At 47.6% G+C, this 21,842-nt stretch overlaps 1 protein-coding gene across 3 annotated transcripts in view; it reads right to left on the bottom strand.

Moving 5' to 3' along the window:
• The window catches only part of NRP2 (neuropilin 2), a 115,451-nt gene that overhangs the window by 80,305 nt on the left and 13,304 nt on the right, over nucleotides 1–21,842 (bottom strand). For all 3 annotated transcript variants that reach the window (XM_079924499.1, XM_079924500.1, XM_079924501.1), the window contains exons 2-3: nucleotides 20,167–20,344; nucleotides 145–326 (exon numbers count right to left, since the gene is read on the bottom strand). In XM_079924499.1, the coding sequence (XP_079780625.1) occupies nucleotides 145–326; nucleotides 20,167–20,344 (360 nt within the window). The remainder of the gene's footprint in view (nucleotides 1–144; nucleotides 327–20,166; nucleotides 20,345–21,842) is intronic.

Here is a 21,842-nt window from a genome sequence, read left to right as displayed (position 1 = left end):
TAAAATTAGAACCCTTACCACCTGTGTCAACCCACTGGGCTCCATCTATGAGCACATAACTATTACGTAGTTCCCGCACACAGCGCCCCGTAGCCAGACACAGAGGGCGGAGTCCCATCTTCTCTCCACCATGACCACACTGACCTGTCTTAAAGATCTCATAGCGGAGGGAGAAGCCTGCGCCCTGCCGGGCGTAGTCGGAGGTGAACTTGATGTAGAGGACCGAGCCCGAAGAGATAATGGTGGGTGGGGCGATGTTCCCACAGTGTTTTCCCAGGAGGTCTGCGGATTCGCTGTCCCCGTCCCGAATCTCAATGAAGTCATACCTAGGTACGGATGGCACAAAGGGGCACATATGAGAAAAGACCAGTTTTAGGAGATGAAAAGGACTATTTTCTCCCTCCAGCTCAGGTACCTCCATCCACTTCTAGACATTCAGGTGTTTCGTATTCATCAAAGGGCACTTACGTTTGCTTGTAGAGACTGGCAAACATAGATATAGGAAGTTGCATTGCTTTCTGAAAGCCACACAGAACGAGCACCTCAGTGGATGGCTAGACTTTAAGGCCTTGTCTCTTGCTTACATAAGAGCAGTAGCGTCATTCTATCAAATGTCTCAAATATTTTTTTCTTTGTGCCGTAGCACCATTTTTATTTCCATTATGATCTCTCTGAATCTTAGTCTTTTCTTCTTAGCTCTGTGTCTCTGCATGTTACTTAACCCCTTTGAGCGTCAATTTCTTCATCTGTAAGATGAGGATAAAAGTATCCACTTCAGGGGATTGGGATGGAGATGGAATGAAAAAACGTAAGGAAGGTGCTAGGCACCGAGTCAGGCACATGGGGGCTGTTTCAGAGAGATTTGTTTATTTTCCTGCCTCTTCCCCAAGTTCAGTTCTCTCCTGGGTCATTTGCTCTTCTCTTTAACGTTTAGTGACAAAGACTCCCCAACCGTGGGCCACCTGCCTCCCTGAGATGACTCTGCAAAGTTCACAACAGCAGTGTCTATCTAGTTAACAACATGTTTTTAAAAGGAGTCAGCACCACATTAGATAAGGCAATAAAAACCTTTCTCCAGGGGCTTCCCTGGTGGCACAGTGGTTATGAATCCGCCTGCCAGTGCAGAGGACACAGGTTCCAGCCCTGGCCCGGGAAGATCCCACATGCTGTGGAGCAACTAAGCCCGTGAGCCACAACTACTGAGCCTGAGCTCTAGGGCCTGTGAGCCACAACTACTGAGCCCATGTGCCACAACTACTGAAGCCCGTGCACCTAGAGCCCGTGCTCCACAACACGAGAAGCCACCGCAATGAGAAGCCTGCGCACCGCAACAAAGACTAGCCCCCGCTCCCCGCAAGTAGAGAAAGCCCGTGCGCAGCAACGAAGACCCAAATGCAGCCAAAAATAAATAAATAAATAAAAATTTTAAAAAACCTTTTTCCAAAAGCAGGGGTGAGTCCCTGGGGACCCAGCATCTCTGAGCATATAACTATTAGCCTCAGCAAGAGGCAGAGCGGGCTGCCTTCCCCACCCTGAGGCCTGAGTTCATTTCAAAGAGAACCAAACTGGCCCGGGTTGGGGAAGACACCTCAAAGACACCCTTGGCTAGGTCCACGGGACGGCGCACCTACTGTGCCATTTCATCAGTACAGAGGCACATTTTCAGCTTCAATGTGTGGTCTGGCAATCCTCACTGTCCGGCGTCTGTGCTCCTTGTCTGGGCTCCCAGGGAGTACTCCTGTCACAACTGCTGACGTGGAACATTTCTTCCCCACCAGCTCCCTCAAATTGCTGGCCACTGTACCATTATTTACTGAAAACCATCCATCTACCTCTCTCTCCCTGTTTGTTTATTTTGCATCAACCTGTTAAAACAACATGTCGGAAATCTCTTCTTTTGGGGTAAAGAGAGGGACCGGGAAGGCTACCCTCCCTGGGATGTGCCACACACACAGGGTCTGTGGGAGCCGGCGGTCTGCAGAAGTGGCTTGTTTGAGCTGGAGTGGCCTGAGGCCTCACCACCGCCCCTGGGAGCCATGTTTCAGATGGCTCAGCCACTTCCCGATAAATAGGCCTTCGAAGGGAGTATATGGAGCAGACCAGGGTTAGTTCATTCTTAAACCCCAGAGGGCTGGAATCCTACAGTCCAAAGAATCGCAGAAGCTGGTTAGAGTCCAGAGAAGAGGAGATGGCAGGGTTTTCCCCCAGGAGCTCTGAAGAGATGGACACAGATTGGGAAAGGCGGGGGTGGGTGGGGGAATCTGTTTAGGTCTTGTGATTTCAGTGTGGGAGATGGTGCTGACTTTGAAAGTGTGCTTCCTCACTTTCAAAACAACAGTGAAAAGACACTTAGCTTGTTCTCAAAGGAAATTCCCCCAAACCTTCTGGAAAACCCCTCCTTTGTATTTCCACGATGAGGTAAGAACTGTTGGACAGTCACTCTCAGCTGAGTATTGGTGATGCCTTCTTCACCAGGGTGCACAACGGTGGAGAAGCACCTATATCCATGGAGCAGACATTACCCAGCTTGCCTGGAGGAGCCAGTGTCCCTCTAGCCCACCCTCATCCCTGAATTAGACAGAACAGGGTTTGGATCCCAGCTCAGACTTATTAGCTGGGTCCCCTCAGGCAAGTCACTCAACCTTTCTGAGCCTCAGAAATGGGGAAAATAAGAGCAAAATAGGGCTACTAGAATTTTTCTCCTAGGGTTTTTTCTGAAATTTAAGTGACCCACATCATCTATATAAAGTGTCCCAGCACGTGCCTCATGAGTGTTCATGGGAATTTCTTGTATTTTCACATTTCAGAGGACAAGCAGCTGAGCCGTAGTGCAGAAGCGACTTTCTCTAAGAGACAGAGCAAGTGAGCAGAGATGCAGTATAAGAGGGAATGTACATCTGTTCAAACATTTTGGAAGGCATTTTGGCAAAAATGTGAAAAGAGTTAATATGTACACATCCTTTGATCCAAGCAATCCCACTGCTAGGATTTTTTCCTAGGAAAATAATCAGACAATTGTGCAAAGATGTATATGCATCTTTGTGTGTATATATTTTAAAAAGCATGTGAAAACGGGCTTCCCTGGTGGCACAGGGGTTGAGAGTCCGCCTGTCGATACAGGGGACACGGGTTCGTGCCCCGGTCCGGGAAGATCCCACATGCCATGGAGCGGCTGGGCCCGTGAGCCATGGCTGCTGAGCCTGCGCATCCCGGTCTGTGCTCCGCAACGGGAGAGGCCACAGCAGTGAGAGGCCCGCGTACCGCAAAAAAAAAAAAAAAAGCATGTGAAAAGTGAAAAGATGCTCTGTTTATAAACAGCATTGTGTCTAAATGTCCAACAGCAGTGGTGGGTAGATGAATTTTGGATATTTATAAAATGGAACACTCCACTGCTATAGTAAAAGTGCTATAGGTCTAGTTTTTTTTTTTTTTTGCTTTTAAGGAAAAATGTCCACGATATATTGTTACATTGAAAAAAAGCAGATTTTTTAAAAAGTATGCTTTAAAATATATATAGGTATATATATTTCCTTGCACATACATACAGAAAAAGTCTGAAAGCATATAGACTAAAATAGGGACTTCCCTGGTGGCGCAGTGGTTAGGAATCCACCTGTCAATGCAGGGGACACGGGTTTGAGCCCTGGTCCAGGAAGATCCCACATGCCGCGGAGCAACTAAGCCCGTGAGCCACAACTACTGAGCCCGTGTGCCTAGAGCCCGTGCTCCGCAACAAGAGAAGCCACCGCAACGAGAAGCCCGCACACCGCAAGGAAGAGCAGGCCCCGCTCGCCACAACTAGAGAAAGCCTGCGTGCAGCAACGAAGACCCAACGCAGCCAAAAAGAAAGAAAGAAATTGAAAAAAAAGAATATAGACTAAAATATTAACAGTGGTGAAATATATATATGGATGGTGGGATAATTTGTAATTTTTACTTTCTTCTATTATCTGAATTGTTTACAGCGAGCCTGCATTTCTTTAAAATATGTAAAATAACGATACTTCCATAAAGAATTTTTTCCAAAGTAGAAAAGCTGAGAAAAATAATCCAGCTCTCAAAATTTTGCAGACAAAAAATGCCATCATCATCATGACAATCATCACCCATCTCACAGAATCACCGTAAGGACTAAATAAGACATAGCTTGTTGGAGCACCTAGAATAATACCAGGGACATGGCCCACACTCAGTGAATACTTTAAAAAAATGTTTTTACAGACTACCAGATAGCTCCAGTGTTTGTGTTGCCAATTTCTATAGGAAGGACAAAAAAAGGCCCTGACATCCCACTGGCTTGTTCATCAGAAGCGGAGGGTTTTATCTGGTTGCCTAAACACCTGTGGAGTAATCTAGGGGATTAACAGAATCAGAGATGAAGCAAGGCTACCCAGCACATGTCATAGCTATAAACTTGCCTCAATTTACTCAACGGATATACCACCCAAATCCTTTTGGGTAATGCGGCCAGCTGCAAATACATCCTTACATAACTACGTACACATATAGTGAAGAGAGGCATTTTTGGAAAAGGTTTATATAAATTAATCATATCATACAGTTTCTCTCTGAGCTTGTTTTTTTTTTTTTTTTTGCGGTACGCGGGCCTCTCACTGTTGTGGCCTCTCCCATTAGCGGAGCACAGGCTCCGGACGCTCAGGCTCAGTGGCCATGGCTCACGGGCCCAGCCGCTCCGCAGCATGTGGGATCCTCCCAGACCGGGGCACGAACCCATGTCCCCTGCATCGGCAGGCGGACTCTCAACCACTGTGCCACCAGGGAAGCCCTCTGAGCTTGTTATTTAAAGGACCCCTCTGGTGAGTCCTTTTGTGAAGTAAATAATCAGTCCTTACTTCAACTTCTTAGAAAAGCTGGATTTTCCCATCCAGTTTGCTTGAGGGGAAAGCGACCAGTCACAGTTAGGCAGCTAACACCCGCCCTTCCCTTCAGTGTCGGGGTTCTGCCCTGTAGACAAGCCCCAGCTAACCACCAGGTCTTCTGGCTGGGGTTTTTGTATGAAGGGCATATTCCAACTGACATGCTGACTCCACACAGAATGTCTCATTTACCTCCTGTGTGACTGACTCATTTGGGGAAATTTTTTCTTATCGGGGATTTGCTACAGCTGGAGTAAATCTCCTTAGAAATTTCAGTGTTGTCAGGTTCATTTGTGAAGACCTAGCGGAGACTTAGGAACTTTGTGGCCTTGGAATAGACCTGACCTTGCATCTAGCATCCAATAACCAGCATTTGTTTGGTAAAGGAATCTGGGCTGCAAACTCAGAGCTCACCCCAACGATAGTCATGTAGGATAACCTGAAAAGCCATTCCTCTTATTCATCTTCTGGAAGGAGACAGAAACCAGCTAACAGACATATTAACTATTGTGTTTGCATTTCATTGTTCCTAATCTCCCTCAGATGAAAAAATTCCTTTCAAAGCTTTAACACTACCTTTTCTTATTTTATTTATTTACTTTCCTAAGCTGAAGTAGCCATCTTTACTCCAGTTCTTTTTTTCTCTCTAAAATGGTTCCCCAAGTACCTTTTTACTTTTCACAGATTCCGACACCTGTATGTTGAGCATTTGTCTAATGAATGCTTTCTGTACTTTCTTGACTTCAAAGTCTTAATTTCTCTCCCCAAATCCACATTTTGGGCGTGGGAATCTTGATGGTGGAATTAATTATAAGAGTCCACAGGAGAGATATGAAAAAGCAACAGTCTCATCTCTTCTTCTCATCACTAGGCAGACATGAAAAGAAGCTTTCTACTTTCCATAACTCTACCCACACTTGATGCTGCCCAGCAGGCCACCAAAGGCTGGGTCAGCCAACCGAGGCTGTGCTGGAAGATTTACCACGTGGAGGCCCCTTCTCCCAGGGCTGGATAATGTCTAGCCCCATCCAGAGTCTACCTTTATGGATGTCACATAGAACTGCTTGTGAGGGGATTTCTATATCGTAGGCAGAGTACTTAGCTGCTCCAAGGAAGAACGCTGTGCCCATTCTATGGGATTTCTCTACACATCTAAGCACCTCTGCAACCAAGTCCTGAAGCCATAAACTTTGCCAGCCAGGCAATACCTCCTCTCATGCTACTTGCATCATGAATGTTTAAGCCATCACGTTCTGGACATAGCAAGTTCTTTCCAGCCCCTGGGCTTTGCACTTTCTCTTCCCTCTGCCTGCAATACTCTTTGTTAGACTTTGCTCTGTCTGGTAACTTCTCATTCTTCTGAGTGCGAATGTCACCTCCGCTGAGAAGCCTGCCCTAGTTACCTCATTTCATCTGGCATGCCCTTATTTTCTACCTCACCACCCTCTCATTGCCTTTCTGGCTGTTACCATAATCTGTAAGGTTTTGTCAATATACTTTCTTTGTTTAGAATCTGTGTCCTCCACTAGACAATAAGCACCACGAGGGTAAGAACCTCACCTTTTCACGGATGAATTTATAATACTTGCACGGTGCCCAGCACATAGGAGGGCTCACTAACTTTTTGTTGAGTGAATAAATGATTGAGGGACCTGAGGTTGACGTTACATGTTAAGAAGAACGAACTCTGCTTTTGAGGGGTTCGGTCCATTTTACACTCTGCATTTGGGCACCAACACACTCACTCAGCTATTCTGGTTGTATCTGGAAACCAAAATGTTGCCTTGTGACTTGAAAACATGAAATATAACATTTTGAGTGGAAGAAATATCTCAAATCATGCTGACAGCGTTTTCTCTATTAGCGGCAAACAAATCAACTATAATTAAAATGCTGTCAAAGTGATTTGAGATTTTTCTCACACTTTCAAAGTTCCATATTTCATGAGTAGATTATCCAGGCCAGAGAATTTACCACCTCCTGGAGTGCCTTTCTTACAGGAATCTCAAAGACATCTACAAACACTGTCTTATTAATCCTTGCATTAAAACCTGCAGGGACAACAGGAGGAAAAAACAACACTGTCATGCACAACTTTCTCCACAAAGAAGCTGCCTGAGAGCCTAAGAGGCTGTGAGGTAGGTCTGCATGATGCCGAAGTTTCTGGTCCATTCAGGCCCAAAGCCAGGTCGCCTGGTCTCCAGCTTAGTAAGGACATCCAGCTCTTATGGAGAAATCAGCTAGCTGTCAGGTCGGGTTTTTTAAGAAGCCATTTTTATAGCCTTGAATTTTTCCCTTTCACTGGTACCACTTTTATAAGAAGCTGGTATATCAATGAGAAGAGCTCCCATTTACTGAGCCTTCACAGTGGGCTAGATCCTCACTCCATGTAGACAGTATTTCATTCAATCCTCACTTAATACACACCAGGCCCTGATATGATTACCATCCATTTGCAGATGTAGAGGCTGAGGCTCAGGGAGATTAAGCGACCTGCCCAAAGTCACACGACAAGGAAAGGCCAGAGGCAGGCTCTGCCCAGGCGGTTTCACTCCAGGGCACACGGACCTCGCCTCTGTCCTCTGGCCTCGTTGTTGCATGAAGATTGGAGAGCAGTGGGAATGCCAGATTGCCAGAACACTGTAACATTAGAAGGTGCCAGGTGCAAAGACACCTCTCCGTCTCAGTTAGAGACTTAACAGAATCTCACTCGTTTTATCTAGCTGTTTTGTTTAAACAAAGCCTGTAGGACTCGCCAAATTTAATAGACAAATCACCCATAGATGCAGTGAACAGATTTGGAATTCACGGTTTCAAGACTCATCCAGTAGAAATCCAGCTTGTAAGTGTTCAGATGGGATAACATATTAATTTTTGTAACTGAAGGATTTTTATAAGTACATATATACCCATAGGCGAACATATGGTCCATTGGGTGAGAAAACAGTATCCTGTGTGTTTATACGCTCTTATAGTATCATCTAGAGCAGATATTTTTCAGCCCATGGATTTCCAGTAGGGTCCACAGATGAGTCTCAGTAGGTTGGGGAACCCCTACAATCCTACGCAGAAATTTTGTGTGTTTGTGTGTACACACATTTTCCTAGGGAAGGGGTCTGGGACCCCAAAAAAATTTTTTTTAATTGCACAGAAACATACCTGTCTACAGGGCTGTGCGTACTCTGGGAAATGCAGTGCATGGGTTTTGTGGACAGACCCAGCTGGTTCCTGGCACATGCTAGTGGTATGATTTCAGGCAAGGCATTGATCTTCTCTGAGCCTCAGTTTCTTCATCTATAAAATGGAAATAATACGCCCCACCTTGTGGGATTGTTGAAAGGTTCGTGAAGGTATATACAGGCCCAGCACAGCACTGGGTGCCTTAGAGAGTACCTGCAAGGCACTGGCCATTTTGATTCTTACCTGGGTTCTACAAAATAGGATGGCAGACTTGGGGGAGAGAAGAGTTACATACACACGATGCTTTGGAAACTGAACAGGTGAAGATGAAATGAAAAGTAATAAATTTACAGACAGTCTCAGTGTTCCCCAACCTCAGTGCTATAGAGGGTGGTTTCGAAAAATCCTCCTCCTGTACAAACCCATCAACAGTGCTTCATCACTTGAGTTTTTGAGAATTCGTTTCAGTCTCATGTTTCCGAACCCAGGCTATGGAACCAGCCAGCCAGGCTGGGTTCAAAACCACCTCCACTCCCATTTGCTGGGTCTTGAAGAGCTAGGCACTCAACCTCCCTAGATTTGGTGAGTTAATGCATGTCAACAGCTCAGCACGGGGCCAGGCACATAGTAAATGCTCAATAAATAAATGTTAGTTGTTATTGCTGCTGCTGCTATCATCATTTGTTGTGTTGTCTGACTCCATATCATTATTATGTCTTACCTAACTTATTACCATTATTTGCTCTCTAACTCCAAGGACTCACACACCGCATCGGTCTGTGTATTTGCGTGGTGCCGAGTGCCTTTTTAATAGCAGCTGTTAGCACTTTCATTTTCTTCCTTTATTTCTTCCCATCCCGAATCTCTGATATTTTGAGCTTATTAGCAATCCCCTCACAGCCAGGGTCACCAGGGCTCTTTAGAAGGGAGGAAATCTGACCACCCAGCAAAGGAAGTATGCAAAGAGAACAACCCAAAACAAACTGAAGGAGTTATTCCAAAAAACCTTGAAGGCAAGAAAATGGAAACTACAAACAACATCTATTTATAATTGCTGGTGGTTTTTCCGCAGAAGCCCTGGGATGATGGAGAGGGCCCGCCGGTCTCATTGTTCCTGCGGAGCAGGCTGCCAAGAACGCCTCGCAATGTGAGGAAGGAGGCCGCTCCAGACACCGCGTCTGATAAGTCTCACTGTAGATGAACTTTCAGAGAATCAAGGGCACACAGCAAGGCCGGCGTCACTTCTCCCTGACCCTCTGGCCAAACACCACTCCCTCCACTGACCGGCTCCCCAGCAAGCACGTTCCTCAGGTCCTGTGGCCACAGACCTCCTCTGCTCCTGCAGACAGGCTTGGATGGGACGTATTTGCTTATGCAAGGAAGGATTTTCGAAGCAACCGGTGCTAATGTGCAGTTTAAGGCTTTTGGGCAGGCTGTTTTCAGCAGGACTGTTGAGTGTTGCTTTCTGTCTGCTCTGTGCACCTATAAAATCCTCACCCTCTGCAGTCAGCTCAGAGGACCCCATGCTAGCATTCTGTAACAATATAGGGTAGAAAGCAGATAAGAGTAGCCCACAATTTGTGTCCCTTCACCACTAGGCTGGTGCTCAGATGGGAAGGTGAACTGCAGCAGGGCCAGAGACTTGCTGAATTGTTCTAAGCTGGCCTGGGTCAATCGAACATGCCTCAGTTTGCCTCGTCTCATAAATGGCTACAGGGACCACGCCTCTGTGCCTCTCAGGGCTGATGGGTAAGCCACTGAGGGGAAATCAGAGTACACCATTCCTCGGCCTGGTGTGCCGGCAGCGTCCCTGAACTTGGCCAGGTGAACAGTTCCCTCTGGGACAGGTGCTCACCAACCCTGGCTCCCAGAGGGTCTGATTGTGGGAGTGAATCATAACCTCTCCATCTGTCTGAAAAATGGGAGCCTGCTGGGAACGAGGTGTGCTGGGCACTAGGGAATCAATCACAGCATCGAAAAAGTCTTCTATGTGTTTTCCTGGGATCAAGGCTCCCAGTCGTTTTTCTATCCCCCTTTGCTGGCATCCAGCCTCCATAACAAAAGTCAGAAAGTACAAAACTTGTCTGAAAAACGTGCCATGCGGAAATGCAAGCAGGGGACAGCTTGGGGAGTAGGTGGCAGGTGTGACGGGCCCTGTCCTTGCATTTCATTCACCCTGAGCTTCAGGTTACAGAGCTCAGAGGTTCGCCCCGGCTCCAGGGGCAAACTTGTCACTACTGTGCAAATGCAGAAAGCACGGTGGTGTGGAAATGATGGGTCTGCACTAACATCCAAGCAGGAAGGGGCTGCTGCCACGCCAGGGTGGAGACTGAGGCCAGTGCTCGCGGGCCAGACAGCTGGGACTGCTTCCACCTCTCCAAACGGCCGCTTGGTAAGCTTTCGCTGATGGCTGTGTTCTGAAGGCCCCGGGGCTGTCAGAGCAAAAGCAGGCCTGTCCACGCAGGACGCATGAAAGCGCTCGCCTCTTCCCACCATGGAAACGCCCCTCTGTTCCGAAAGAAGCAGCTGCCGTTTGGTGGGGTGGAGTAGAAGTTGTGAAGGTGCAGAATGTTGGATGCTCTTGGCTGAAGGCTCAGTCAGACCAGAAAGAAAGATGCCTAGAAAGGAACCAGCTCCTGCAGGAAAGGGAACCAGATTGCAGGAAGTCTCCTCACGGGATGGGAACGGTGTGAGTCAGACCTTAAAGCACTTCTATTTATCCCACAGCCAGAGCACGCTCTTTGCTCTGCGTGCAGAGCCGTTGGCTGGCGCGAAGGCCACCTCCTTGCGGTGGCCGGCAGGGTCCTCACAGCGTGGGGAGGCAGCATCAGCGCCAGGGAAGAGCTCTGGGGGCTGCACAAGGAGAAGAGCCCTTGCGGGCAGTAGGGCAGTAGAGACCGACCCCCTACCCACCCCAGAAGAGGAGTCAGTACCCCGACGTTTAACCCAGCGGCCTGCCCGGGGGCTGGGACTAAATCCTGTATCTGCTTGGACCTCAGTTTCCCAGCAGATAAGACCAAAACAATAACGATACTTTCTTACCCTCCTACTGCTCTCAAAGGGATGACACAGGGATAAATCACTTTGAACATTTAGATGAAAGGTGCTCTATAAACCCGAGGTCTCATCAACTGTAATTGTTACGGTAATTATTTTAATGATAATAATGATGATAACGGGGCGGAGGGGGTATGGGGCGGGAACAAAACCTCCTACCTTGAGACCAAGAAAAATCCTCCCGTTAAAACCCGCCGCACGGATTCCCTCTGCTCCTCGGTCTCAACCATCTCTTTCAAACTACCAGTTCCTGGGCTGAAGTATTATTGACTCCTTTCCTTTCCAACGAAACAATGATTTGTTCCACCGTTTTCCCTCTCACTCACTCCCCAGTGTGTCTGGCTTCACCCTGACAGCTCAGCCGTGGGCTGTTTACAGGCTTCACTCACCCTCCACGACTCCGGTGCAGCGCCACTGACACTAAAGGCAGGAGAATTCTCTCTGTGTGAGGAATCAATTACTTCCGCTGACACTCTATTACTAGCCCTCACATCTTCGGATTCCAGACGGAGAGTGAGGTGATGGGGGAATGACAGGGAATTTGAAGAAGACGGCGAGGGGGGCTGTGCGGGACAGGGGCGGAGGTGGATGACAGAGAGGCAGAAAGAGACAACTGACTGAGAGGAAGGCCTCCAGCTCGCATTTAAAGACACAGAAAGCTCTCTCTCCCTCCTTGACTGCCCTGTCGGCACCCGGAGGTGACCACGTGGCAGGAAGAGGTAAAGAAAAGGAAGAAAGAGAAAAGGAAAAGAAAAGACTTGTCAAGTATATCTAAGGAAATCAGAGAGGCCCCAAATACCTAAGCCTTGGGACAGCAGATGACAGCTCTAGGCACAAGGACACAGGTATACGAAGGCAGCTTTGGGCAGAAGGCTTCAAATCCCAGCCCTACCATTATTATCTGTGTGATTTCTCTGGGCCTCAGTGTCCCCATCTGTTAAATGGGAATAACAGCAGTACCAGCCCCAAAGCATTGTTATAAGAGTAACACATGGAAAGTTCTTGGTGTAGTAGCACCTGACACCTGTCAGTAGCTGAATAAATATTTGCTATTATTGTCCAACTGACAATCCCTCCATACCACCTACAAACATACGATGGAGCCCCTAATGGGGCAGAGCAGAAACATTTATAGAGACTGCCAAGATGCTTGGCTACAAAGCCAGGGAAAAAGCATAAAAAATCATGCGAATTTTCCTTTATCACGTGGAGTTTTTTGCTGCCCTCCTAAACCTAAGCCCAACTCACACTTCTTCTTTCTTCTTCTTTTTCAAGTTTTACTTTGAACCAGCTAACATTTTTCACGGATTTTCCTTCTAGGAAAAAAAGTTTTGATTATGTAAATTAAATACAACCATCTACTCTGCAATCAGCTGAGATGAGGTGTGAGGCGCAGGTCTCATAATGAAGGACGATTATGGAAGCTCTTTTCTAGAAGGAAAGACAAGGGCAGCTAATTTTTTTTTTTTGTCTGGGATGATTTATCCAGGCAAAAGTAGAAGAATGGAATTAAATATTCTGTTGAGTTTCTCTTGATCCAAAGGTTTCAACTGCCCCGCCACTAAAAAGGACAAAACAAAGAGAATACTTTTTTTTTTCTAAACGACTCATGACCACCAGAAAACACACAAATCCCTTTTTAGAAAAATCTAATTTCTCTACTTCATCTATTTCCTTCTCCTGTTTACCCCTCCACACCCAGAGCTCCCAATGAATTTCTTAAGACAGACTCTCACCCGGTGTAATTAGATGGGAGAATTACATGGAGCTACATGGGGTGAGATGCTGGGCTTCTGGGACCTCTGGGTTCAGAGAAGGTGCCAGGCTTGAGAGCCAGAACAGTGGGATTGTGTACTAGAAAACCTCAAGTCATTTTCTCAATGAGAAGATAAAAATGCATTGTTAGGAAGGACATCCACAGTGAAGCTTGCATTTGGAGAGTTGCGATTGCAACACAGCATATTTAAAAACAAACTGCCAAAAATAACCGTTGTCCCAACTGCTCTTTAACCTTGGTAGGCGGAGAACAATCTGCGGTGTTTTCCCCCACTTCTTCAGCGAGCTAAGCTGCTGGGTGGAGTCCCTGGTCAAGGCTGGTGAGTGTGGGGTTGGCTGCCAGCTGAGCTCGAGGCGGCAGGACTGTTCCCGTTTATTGCACCGCGTACCTGGAGGGGATCTGTTTCTGTCATTAGCAGGGTTGCTGTGATACAGAAAAGTATTGCTGCTCATTGGTTCCTTGGGGGAATCAGAATATTTCTGTGGCTGAGCGGGCAGTAAATCTGTAACAATGTCATGAGTAATCAACCTAGGATCTCTCCCGAGTGCAAGACACCCTCTTGAACCACAGAGAACTCTCACTCTGCTCTGAGTTCCAGAGACCAGCTGAAGCCACGCGTCTAATTGGGCATTGTGCCCTCCTGCCCTCTATTCGTAGGAAAGAGATGTGTGTACACAGGGAGTCTTGTGTAGGAGTAAACTGACGAGCGGAGCTTAATGCAGAGTGTTACCCAGACTTTCCCAGGCCATACCCCACTTTTAGGCATTAAATTGCAGGGGGGGATGGTCCCTGGATATAGGGTATGAAACTGCAGAAACTCTCTGACCAGGGAGAGCGGGACAGCAGAGAGTCCCCATCATCTCACTCTTTCCTGCTTCCTGACCACAGCCCCTCGCTGAGATGCTGGAAGTTGTCTGGCCAGGCAATAAAATTAAATAGCATTGCCCAGTCATCTCTTCACCGAGAAGGGGGTTTGTATCAACAAGCCACTAGGATGGCCCTACATTACTGTGGTTCCTGAAGACATCAAAGTCTCTCCCCTTCTTGCCTTTGACATGATGCTCTCTGCCTGGGCCACCAGCGCTACCGCCATCCCCTTTGCCTGGCTAACTTCTTCAGGATCAGTGTAGGCATCGCCTCCTCCAGGGAGCCTTCCCTGATCTCCTCAGCCAAGGGTAGATCCCAGGGCTCATATCACGTCCCCGGTCAGAATGCATGGTGTTGGCGGAGGCAATAGAGCACGAGAGTAAAGAGCTCAGGTTGCAAAGTAGTGTGTTCTGGTTTCAAATCCCTTCTCTGCACTTTTTTTTTTTTAACATCTTTATTGGAGTATAATTGCTTTACAATGGTGGGTTAGTTTCTGCTTTATAACAGAGTGAATCAGCTACACATATACATATATCCCCATATCTCCTCCCTCTTGCATCTCCCTCCACCCTCCCTATCCCACCCCTTTAGGTGGTCACAAAGCACCGAGCTGATCTCCCTGTGCTATGAGGCTGCTTCCCACTAGCTATCTGTTTTACATTTGGTAGTTTATATATGTCCATGCCACTCTCTCACTTCATCCCATTCTCTGCCACCTTCAAGAGTGCAAACTTGGGCCAGTTGCTTACCTTCTTTGAGCCCAAGGTTCTTCATTTGTAAAATGGGAAGAGTAACAACCACTTCCCATTTCACGGTTTGTTGCAAGGATCGAATGAGATGATGTATGTAAAGCACTTGGCAGTGTCAGGCTCACATGTGGCAACTTTATCATCAGTAACCACGTATTTTTTTACTTGCTTCCTCCTTCCAAACTCTAAATTTCATAGGGTCAAAGAGTACAATTTACTTACTCATCACTGAATTCCCAAGGCTATCATCATGCTTGGCACACAGCAGATGTTTAATAACTAGGAACGAATGAAAGGTCTATTGCCACTTTGCCGATGAAAGACCAAGTCACAGAGAGCTTAGTGACTTCTGTGATCCCGTGTCTTACCTTCCTGCTGTCATTATGTCACATCATAAGATGGACGACTAGGGAAGACACCTCTGTTGACCTTCCAATGCGGGTTCATGCCATGCTGACTTACATCCTGGCAACCCAGATGTAAAAATCTCACTGACACAATCATCTGCATGCCCCTGCTCAGCCCCCTCTAGGTCTAGGCACCTTAGAGGGTAGAGGTGAGACACACGTGGCCCGTGCCCTTAGAGAACTTACGTGCTCAGAACACAGGATGACCACGCACGAACAAACAGCAAGCGAATCAGGGCAATAGGCAACGCTTGGGGAGTTCCGAGTAGGGGGCCCTGAAAGAGAGCTGGAGGAATCAAGGACTCCAAGGGGGAATGGAGGGGAGCGTGCCGTGGGGCACTGGAGGGGCGAGGGAGGAGAGTCTGACCCCTGGCCCTCACAGGGTCTCCTGCAGATGTAGTAAGGTTGTATGTGGTTGTATGTGGAGGACGTTTATTGAGCACAGGGAATCTTCGCTGGCCCGCTGGGGAAGGGCCAGATTACTGAGGTCTGGTATGTTCCCTCTGTTGCCCGTAGTCAACTTATCAACCTGGGAAAGTGCCCCCTTCCTAAGATAGCATCCCCTACTTTGGGAGAAGCACACGCATCTTCTAAGATTTAGAGAGCTCCTCTGGCCGTAAATAAACACAAGGGCACTTTGTTTATCCAGCACACTTAGCTAGAGGCCCAATATCCCCCCAAACCTCAAATATCCAGAATGTGGGTGGGGCGGGGTGGGGGGATAGTTTCAGAAGAAAAGATGGTGAGCAGCTCAACTAATGCCGAGGACTCCATGCACTGATGCTCTCACACTCTGTCCCCGGGAGACCACCCTAGTACGCACTCTGCTATGAGCGTGGCTGACTAAAGCAAACCAGACATGCTGGCCCTGGGACTGCACTGGCCTGGGACAATAGCTTAGACCCCAGACTAAACACTTCCCAACAGACACCGAAACCTCCTGAAGCAAAATCCATACCCACAATAAAAGGGTAAAAAGAGGTCAGAGGGGTATACTCATAACAGAAGATGACAGCAAGAGTATCGATAGAAAAAAGTCACACATTCCCCCAACGTACAGAGACGCTAACCCAGTTGCGAATTTATTGTGTATCTACGTAAACAAGAGACTGAAATCTTGCAAAGTAGTTACCATTGTCAAAGTTTTGCAGATGACGACACTGAGGCCTGGGAAGTTTAAAATGTCAACAAAAACTCATATCTAGATCTATCCGACCCAAACATGAAATTACCCAGCCTCTGTCAAGTTTAGAATTAGAAGCCTGAATCATCGAGGAAAAGTTGACTCACCTTAGCATTAATTTTGTTGAAGAAGACAAGGAAGCACGGCACATGACTTAGAATGTTCTTAATCAGAAGTCTTTCTAAAGAGGAACTTTCGCAACTTTAGAGGAGTATGTTTTAGAATCTGGAAATTTCAATGAGGCATGGTAAATGAGATTCGCTGTGCTGAACATACACATCAAATTATCAGTATAGGTCTCTGTGTGGGTTTTTCAGCCTAAGAAATGTTCTGTCAAGTCTTCCTAGTGGTTTTCGCACTTTCTGAAGCATGTTTTTCACGATATCCATCTGGAAATAACCAGTTCTTGAAAGGACCTAGACTCTTGATTCTGGTTTTCTTTGGGCCTCCGGGATGGGCTGGGATGCTAGGCTTGTGCGAGGGCTCGTGAATAAGCTGTGTATCCGACACAGGTGGGTGTTTTCAAGAATACATATACTTTAGATCTCAGAAAGGGAAAAAAGAATACTCAGGTTTGCATGCATGTGCTTCTAAAGCCCTAAGGTTCAGGCACTTGTCTGATGACTCAAGTGAAAGGCAGCAGCACGGTCCTCCTGCCCACCGCGGGGAATGAAGTGGCTTCTCCCTGTTTGCTCAGATGGCCCTGAGTCCTGCCCTTTTGTCCACAGGGGTTTCTGGATTCTGCCTGCAGTCGGTGACTAGGCCTCAGAGCAGCCTGTGGGTGCTGGGGCTTGGATTCCTGCGGACGGCCAGAGGGAGGAGTTGGGAGCTCACTGCAGATGGTGGCCTCGGACTGTACTGACTCAGGCAAAACCGGGGCTGGTGAGTGAAAGTTTCCAAGCAGACGGCAGACTTAAATGGAACAAAATTAGCAAGCGACGGTTAGGGGAAAAGGTCTGTCTGTCTGGGGTTTATTCACCCACGGGCTCCACCTTTAGGATGTGGATGTCGAGGGACAAGCCGCCAAAGGCTTAGGGGCCACCAGCCAGGCTAATCCTCTCATAGCAGGGCCCATGCCCAGGTCATGGGGCCATCTTTGCAGTTAATCCTGCACAAAGGAAGAAGAGGGGAAAACAGAAAAGGGCAGGCATGCTGACCACTGCCCTTTTTGCACAGCGGGGCTGGTTGTTTTTTTTTTCTCTGACGTTCTTACTCATATTTCGTTTTGCAGGGAATGTTGCTGCTGCATGCTCTCCTCGGAAGGCCCTTTGGGCCGTTTTCTCTTGGTACGTGTCTACCCTGCGGGCCTTGAGAGCCAAACCCAATTGGAAACATGCACCGAAACGAAAAGAGAAAGGATGCTAATCTCCTCTGATAGTAAGTGCTTTCCAACCCGGGAGCTCCCTTGGAAGGAAAATGAGAGCGGGAGAGAAGAGAAACAGGACAGAATCTTCAGGACTGTCCCCTTCACAAGAAAGTGAAACAAGGCAGTGGGGGAGGAGGAACCCATTTAACCCTGAACGCAGGTGGCAGTGAAGACTGTTAAAAATACCTTGCAGGGTGAGAGATGGAGAGAACCGGATGTGTCTTTCTAAGTAGAGAAATTAATGAGGATGAGAGAGAAATGGGGAGTGGAGGAGAAATGGGGGAGGCTAAGAGAACTAAGGATGAGGTTAAGTAGCAGAGGCGTGACCCCAACAGCGTCTTGCTGACACTTTGGCACTGGGGCAAGGAGACTCCAGAAGGATCTTTTTCTGACCTCCCTGAACTTTTCAGTTCACGCTGGAAGCATGGAATTGGGGGAGTGGGGAGAAAAACAGGAAGCTTCTTGGTACTGACGGTAAGCACCAGAAGCTTCAGCATAACCTTGTACCTTACCTGCTTCCCCTACTCCAACTCCAGCCAGAGGCAACGTCTTGGTTCCTCTGTTCCCAGTGGCTTCACAGACCTTGTGCTCGCTCCATCCCTGGGGCTGAGTCCTGAGGGCAAGGGGTACGCCACAGCCCCAAACTGGGCAGGAACATGCTTCCCTGGCCTTGTGTGCTTCCAACATGTTTTAAGTCATGCTCACCAGTTCCTGAGTTTTCCCTTCCCAAAGCCATGCCTTCTCTCTCTGCCACTATGAATATACATGAGATGACCTCCCAGCAATTTTCCTGGGAGATTTGCTGGCATAAGCATAACAGATTTTGGCCCTCTGTTGAGACAGGTGATTAGTCAAAGTTCTCTGAGCTCAGACCCAAGCTCTCAGTACATCACGCTTCAGTCTGTGCCAACCTTCTGTAACCCAGCCAGAGGCACCAGAAGCCTTATACCTTATAAAGACGCTCTTCTAACAGAAATTTTTGGTCAAGTTCACTGGCAGGGAATTGGCAGCCTTGAGGTGCTGTGCAAATATACACAGGCTGTGCATTTCACTTAGACAAAGAGGAACTGATTAGTTACCCTACGTCATCCATGGAGTCAAGAGTGGATCTGGGATTATAACTCCGTCTTATGACTCTTTGTCACATGAGGCGTCCACCCGGGAAACCCTTCGGTTTTCAACAAAGACTACCTCTTGTTAGGAAAAAAACCATTACGAAGGTGCAAAGGAGTCCTAGGAGGATAACAATGACATCGATTCACTGTGCCTCCCGATCGAACTCTGGTTAAAGAGGAGCCTTGTTCTCCTCCACAAGGTAGCCAGGCCCAGACCTAGACCTGCTCCCTTGTACGTCTCCTGCTAGCTGATTCCTTTATTAATTTTTCAGCCTTCACAATGCATTGCTCACAAGGAATGCTCAGACTATTTATTCATCATAAGGGGCCACTGAACACCCATCAGAGCAGTGGCATGTTCTAGGCACTCGTCTGGAGCAGGACACGATCGTTGGCACATTCTATCCTGTATAGAAAACTCTCACTTTGGTTTCAGCGAGGAAAGACTTTAAGGTGGAGCCCACTAGACAGTACAAAGGGCATTCACACGCTTGACATTGCAATGCTGCTTCCTCCCTCACCTTAACTTATAGGGACCTTGGTGTTAATATGGTGTTTCTTTTACCTTCCTTTTTATTTATTTATTTATTTATTTATTTGGCCGTGCTGGGTCTTCGTGGCGGCATGTAAACCCTTAGTTGTGGCCTGTGGGATCTAGTTCCCTGACCAGGGATGGAACACGGGTTCCCTGAATTGGGAGCGCAGAGTCTTAGCCACTGGACCACCAGGGAAGTCGCAACATGGCATTTTTAAAGCACTCACAGATGTCTAAACGTCTGCTTGGTCTCTCCCAAGCCACACATTTCCAAGATGGCAGGACCAATGTTGTGAGCCCAGCTGAGTCACCTCGGGTGACTTAACTTCTCTGGGCTTTGGTTTTCTCATCTGCAAAATGGAGGCACCAACTTCCCAGGGCCATTGTGAGAACTGAATGTATTGATATTTACAAAGCAATTAGAAAAGTGTTTGTTAAATAAATCCATAACACCTGCTTTGAGACTCTAACCTGCACAGCAGGGATACCAAGAATCAATGCGAATCTCAGACCTACCAGTATAGACTCAGCTGTTTAGCTCTCTCTCTATAAGGAAACCTGCCACTGCTTCCTAAAATAACAGCCTGATTCTCCACGGTTGGATACACAGGAAGTCTCCACTTGGGGAATCTGGCTACTGTTTTATTGAAGGAAGCTGCTGGGGTTCCTACATGTGGGAGAGGCAGTGGAAATGGGGAGATCTCCAAGGGGAAAGTCAATCTTAAAGTCAAGAGCTGGCGTTGTGTACTCCACCACCCCCCCCCCCGCCCCTACGTGGAATTCTCCTCCACTGCCAGCCTTTGAATTTAGGGTGTATTCTTTACACTCTTCACTCAGGAAGGCGCTTTCCTCCATACTATGGGATCAACTAGGCTTTTATTTCCACTGAAAGAAATAAATCTCTTGAGGTTTCCCTCTGGGGCCAGGATCACCACTGTTCAGCAGGTCCTAGGGCCAGGGGAGCTGCCACGAGGCGGCAGGTATGGCAGAAGCCTGGGGAGCGGGTGGGGGGTGTGTGTCTCGTGGATGTACATGGCACAGGATGGTGCTTACTTGCAGTCGTGCTTCTCGATTTCGAAGTGAGGGTTGAAGTTGAGGACAATCTTCTGGTTGGGTTCGGGGGCATAAACAATCCACTCACAGTTCTGGTGGGATGGATAATCCTGGGGGTACCCCGGGGAGGTGATATAGCCAGCGTCTTTGGAATTCAAACGACCTCCACAGGGTTGGTCTGGAAGAGAAGACACACGAAGCAAAGAACTTCAAATATGTTACAGTCTGTTTTTTTTTTTTTCCTTTCCTTGTTTCTCCTCTCTACCAGTGGCTGATTAAAACAGTTTTACAGACCTTTTATGGCAGTCCAGGAGAATAACCTACTTACTCATTCAGTGGAAGAGATTATTTCAGCTCATCCTACCCCCACTCACCCAACCACACACACGCGCGCGCACGCACACACGCTCTTGCCAAACGAAAATATTCCAGAAAATGCTCATAAATATTCCCAATTACATGGTCTGAGATTTTTAAAAAAACAACAAAACTGAAAACTTAACGTGCCTCCCTGCCTGTTCCTGTCTCCCCTGCTTGGCCCATCTTCTCCTCATTCAAACCTCGCATCTCTATCTTTATCTCATAAATCCTTCATGTTATTTGGTGTTCCCCAGCCCAGCCCAGGGAGCCAGAAGTAAAGACTCCGGGAACTGACAATAGTGGTTTTGTGGTGCCGACCCACAAGTGAGCCTGGTAACAATTATATGTGATGCGGAGGAAGCATTTTCAGTTTTGGGCCAGAACAGACCCTGGAGGGTGATTTCAGCTTTTTTTTTTTTTTTTTAAGAAAGAAAAAGCAAAAGCCCCCAAACACTTAATTCCAAATACACCACAAATTTGATTTATTATTTCATTATACACTGAGTGGAAAAATCTGCATTAGAGAATCCACTGGCTCTGACCTCAGAGTTTTGACAAAAGTGCTTTGTGTTGAGTGGACGCCTGTGTTTTCTGCAAGCTTTTTGCCGCTGTCCCTCCTGCCTGGTCACCACCACCAGAGTGTGCTGCTGCTTTGTCCAGTGGTGACCAGCCTTGGAAAGGAGGCTGCAGGGGAGTAGCTGCTCCCCTCCCCCTCAGCAGTGCCCAGCTGGAGGTAAACAGCTTCATGTGGGCCAGGAGGGAAGGGGGCGATCTTCAAAGGCAGAAGAGGTGGGTGATGACATTTGAAGCATCTCATATTTGGGAGTGAAGCTCTGTCATCCCCAGGAGGGGTTCCTGGGAAATGGAGGGGTTTGGCTCAATACCACGGTAGAACAGAAGATGGGAAGGCACAAGAGACCTGGAAATATTCAGAAGCCTCTAGGAGAACTTCCTAAGATGTGTGCCTCTCTTAGCATCAATCACGATTTAATATCGCCATCTGCATGGAGCAGCACGGGGTCCGTGAATTATGCATTCGGGCTCAGCAGCTACCCTACAGGACGGGGCTTTCTCCTGTGCTCGCTCTTTGAGGGAAAGGGTCATGCATTTTTTAACTCTACAGGTGCACTCTCCTATTCCCCGTGTCTGTTGGCATTACTGTCGTCCAGACCTCTGCTTTAGATTACCAGCCTGACAGGCTTTAAACGCATAAAAGATGGGCACACTGTGCAGTGATGGTTGGGACACACAAATCCACACAAGTAGCCTTTTAGGCATCACGCCTCTAAGAGCTCAAACTGTGCCGCGTTGAACTG

This window comes from Stenella coeruleoalba, assembly GCF_951394435.1.
Source record: "Stenella coeruleoalba genome assembly, chromosome: 6".
NCBI classification, from domain to species: Eukaryota; Metazoa; Chordata; class Mammalia; order Artiodactyla; family Delphinidae; genus Stenella; species Stenella coeruleoalba.
The sequence above is the reverse complement of the archived record's forward strand: the minus strand, read 5'-3'. Positions and strand labels throughout refer to the sequence as shown.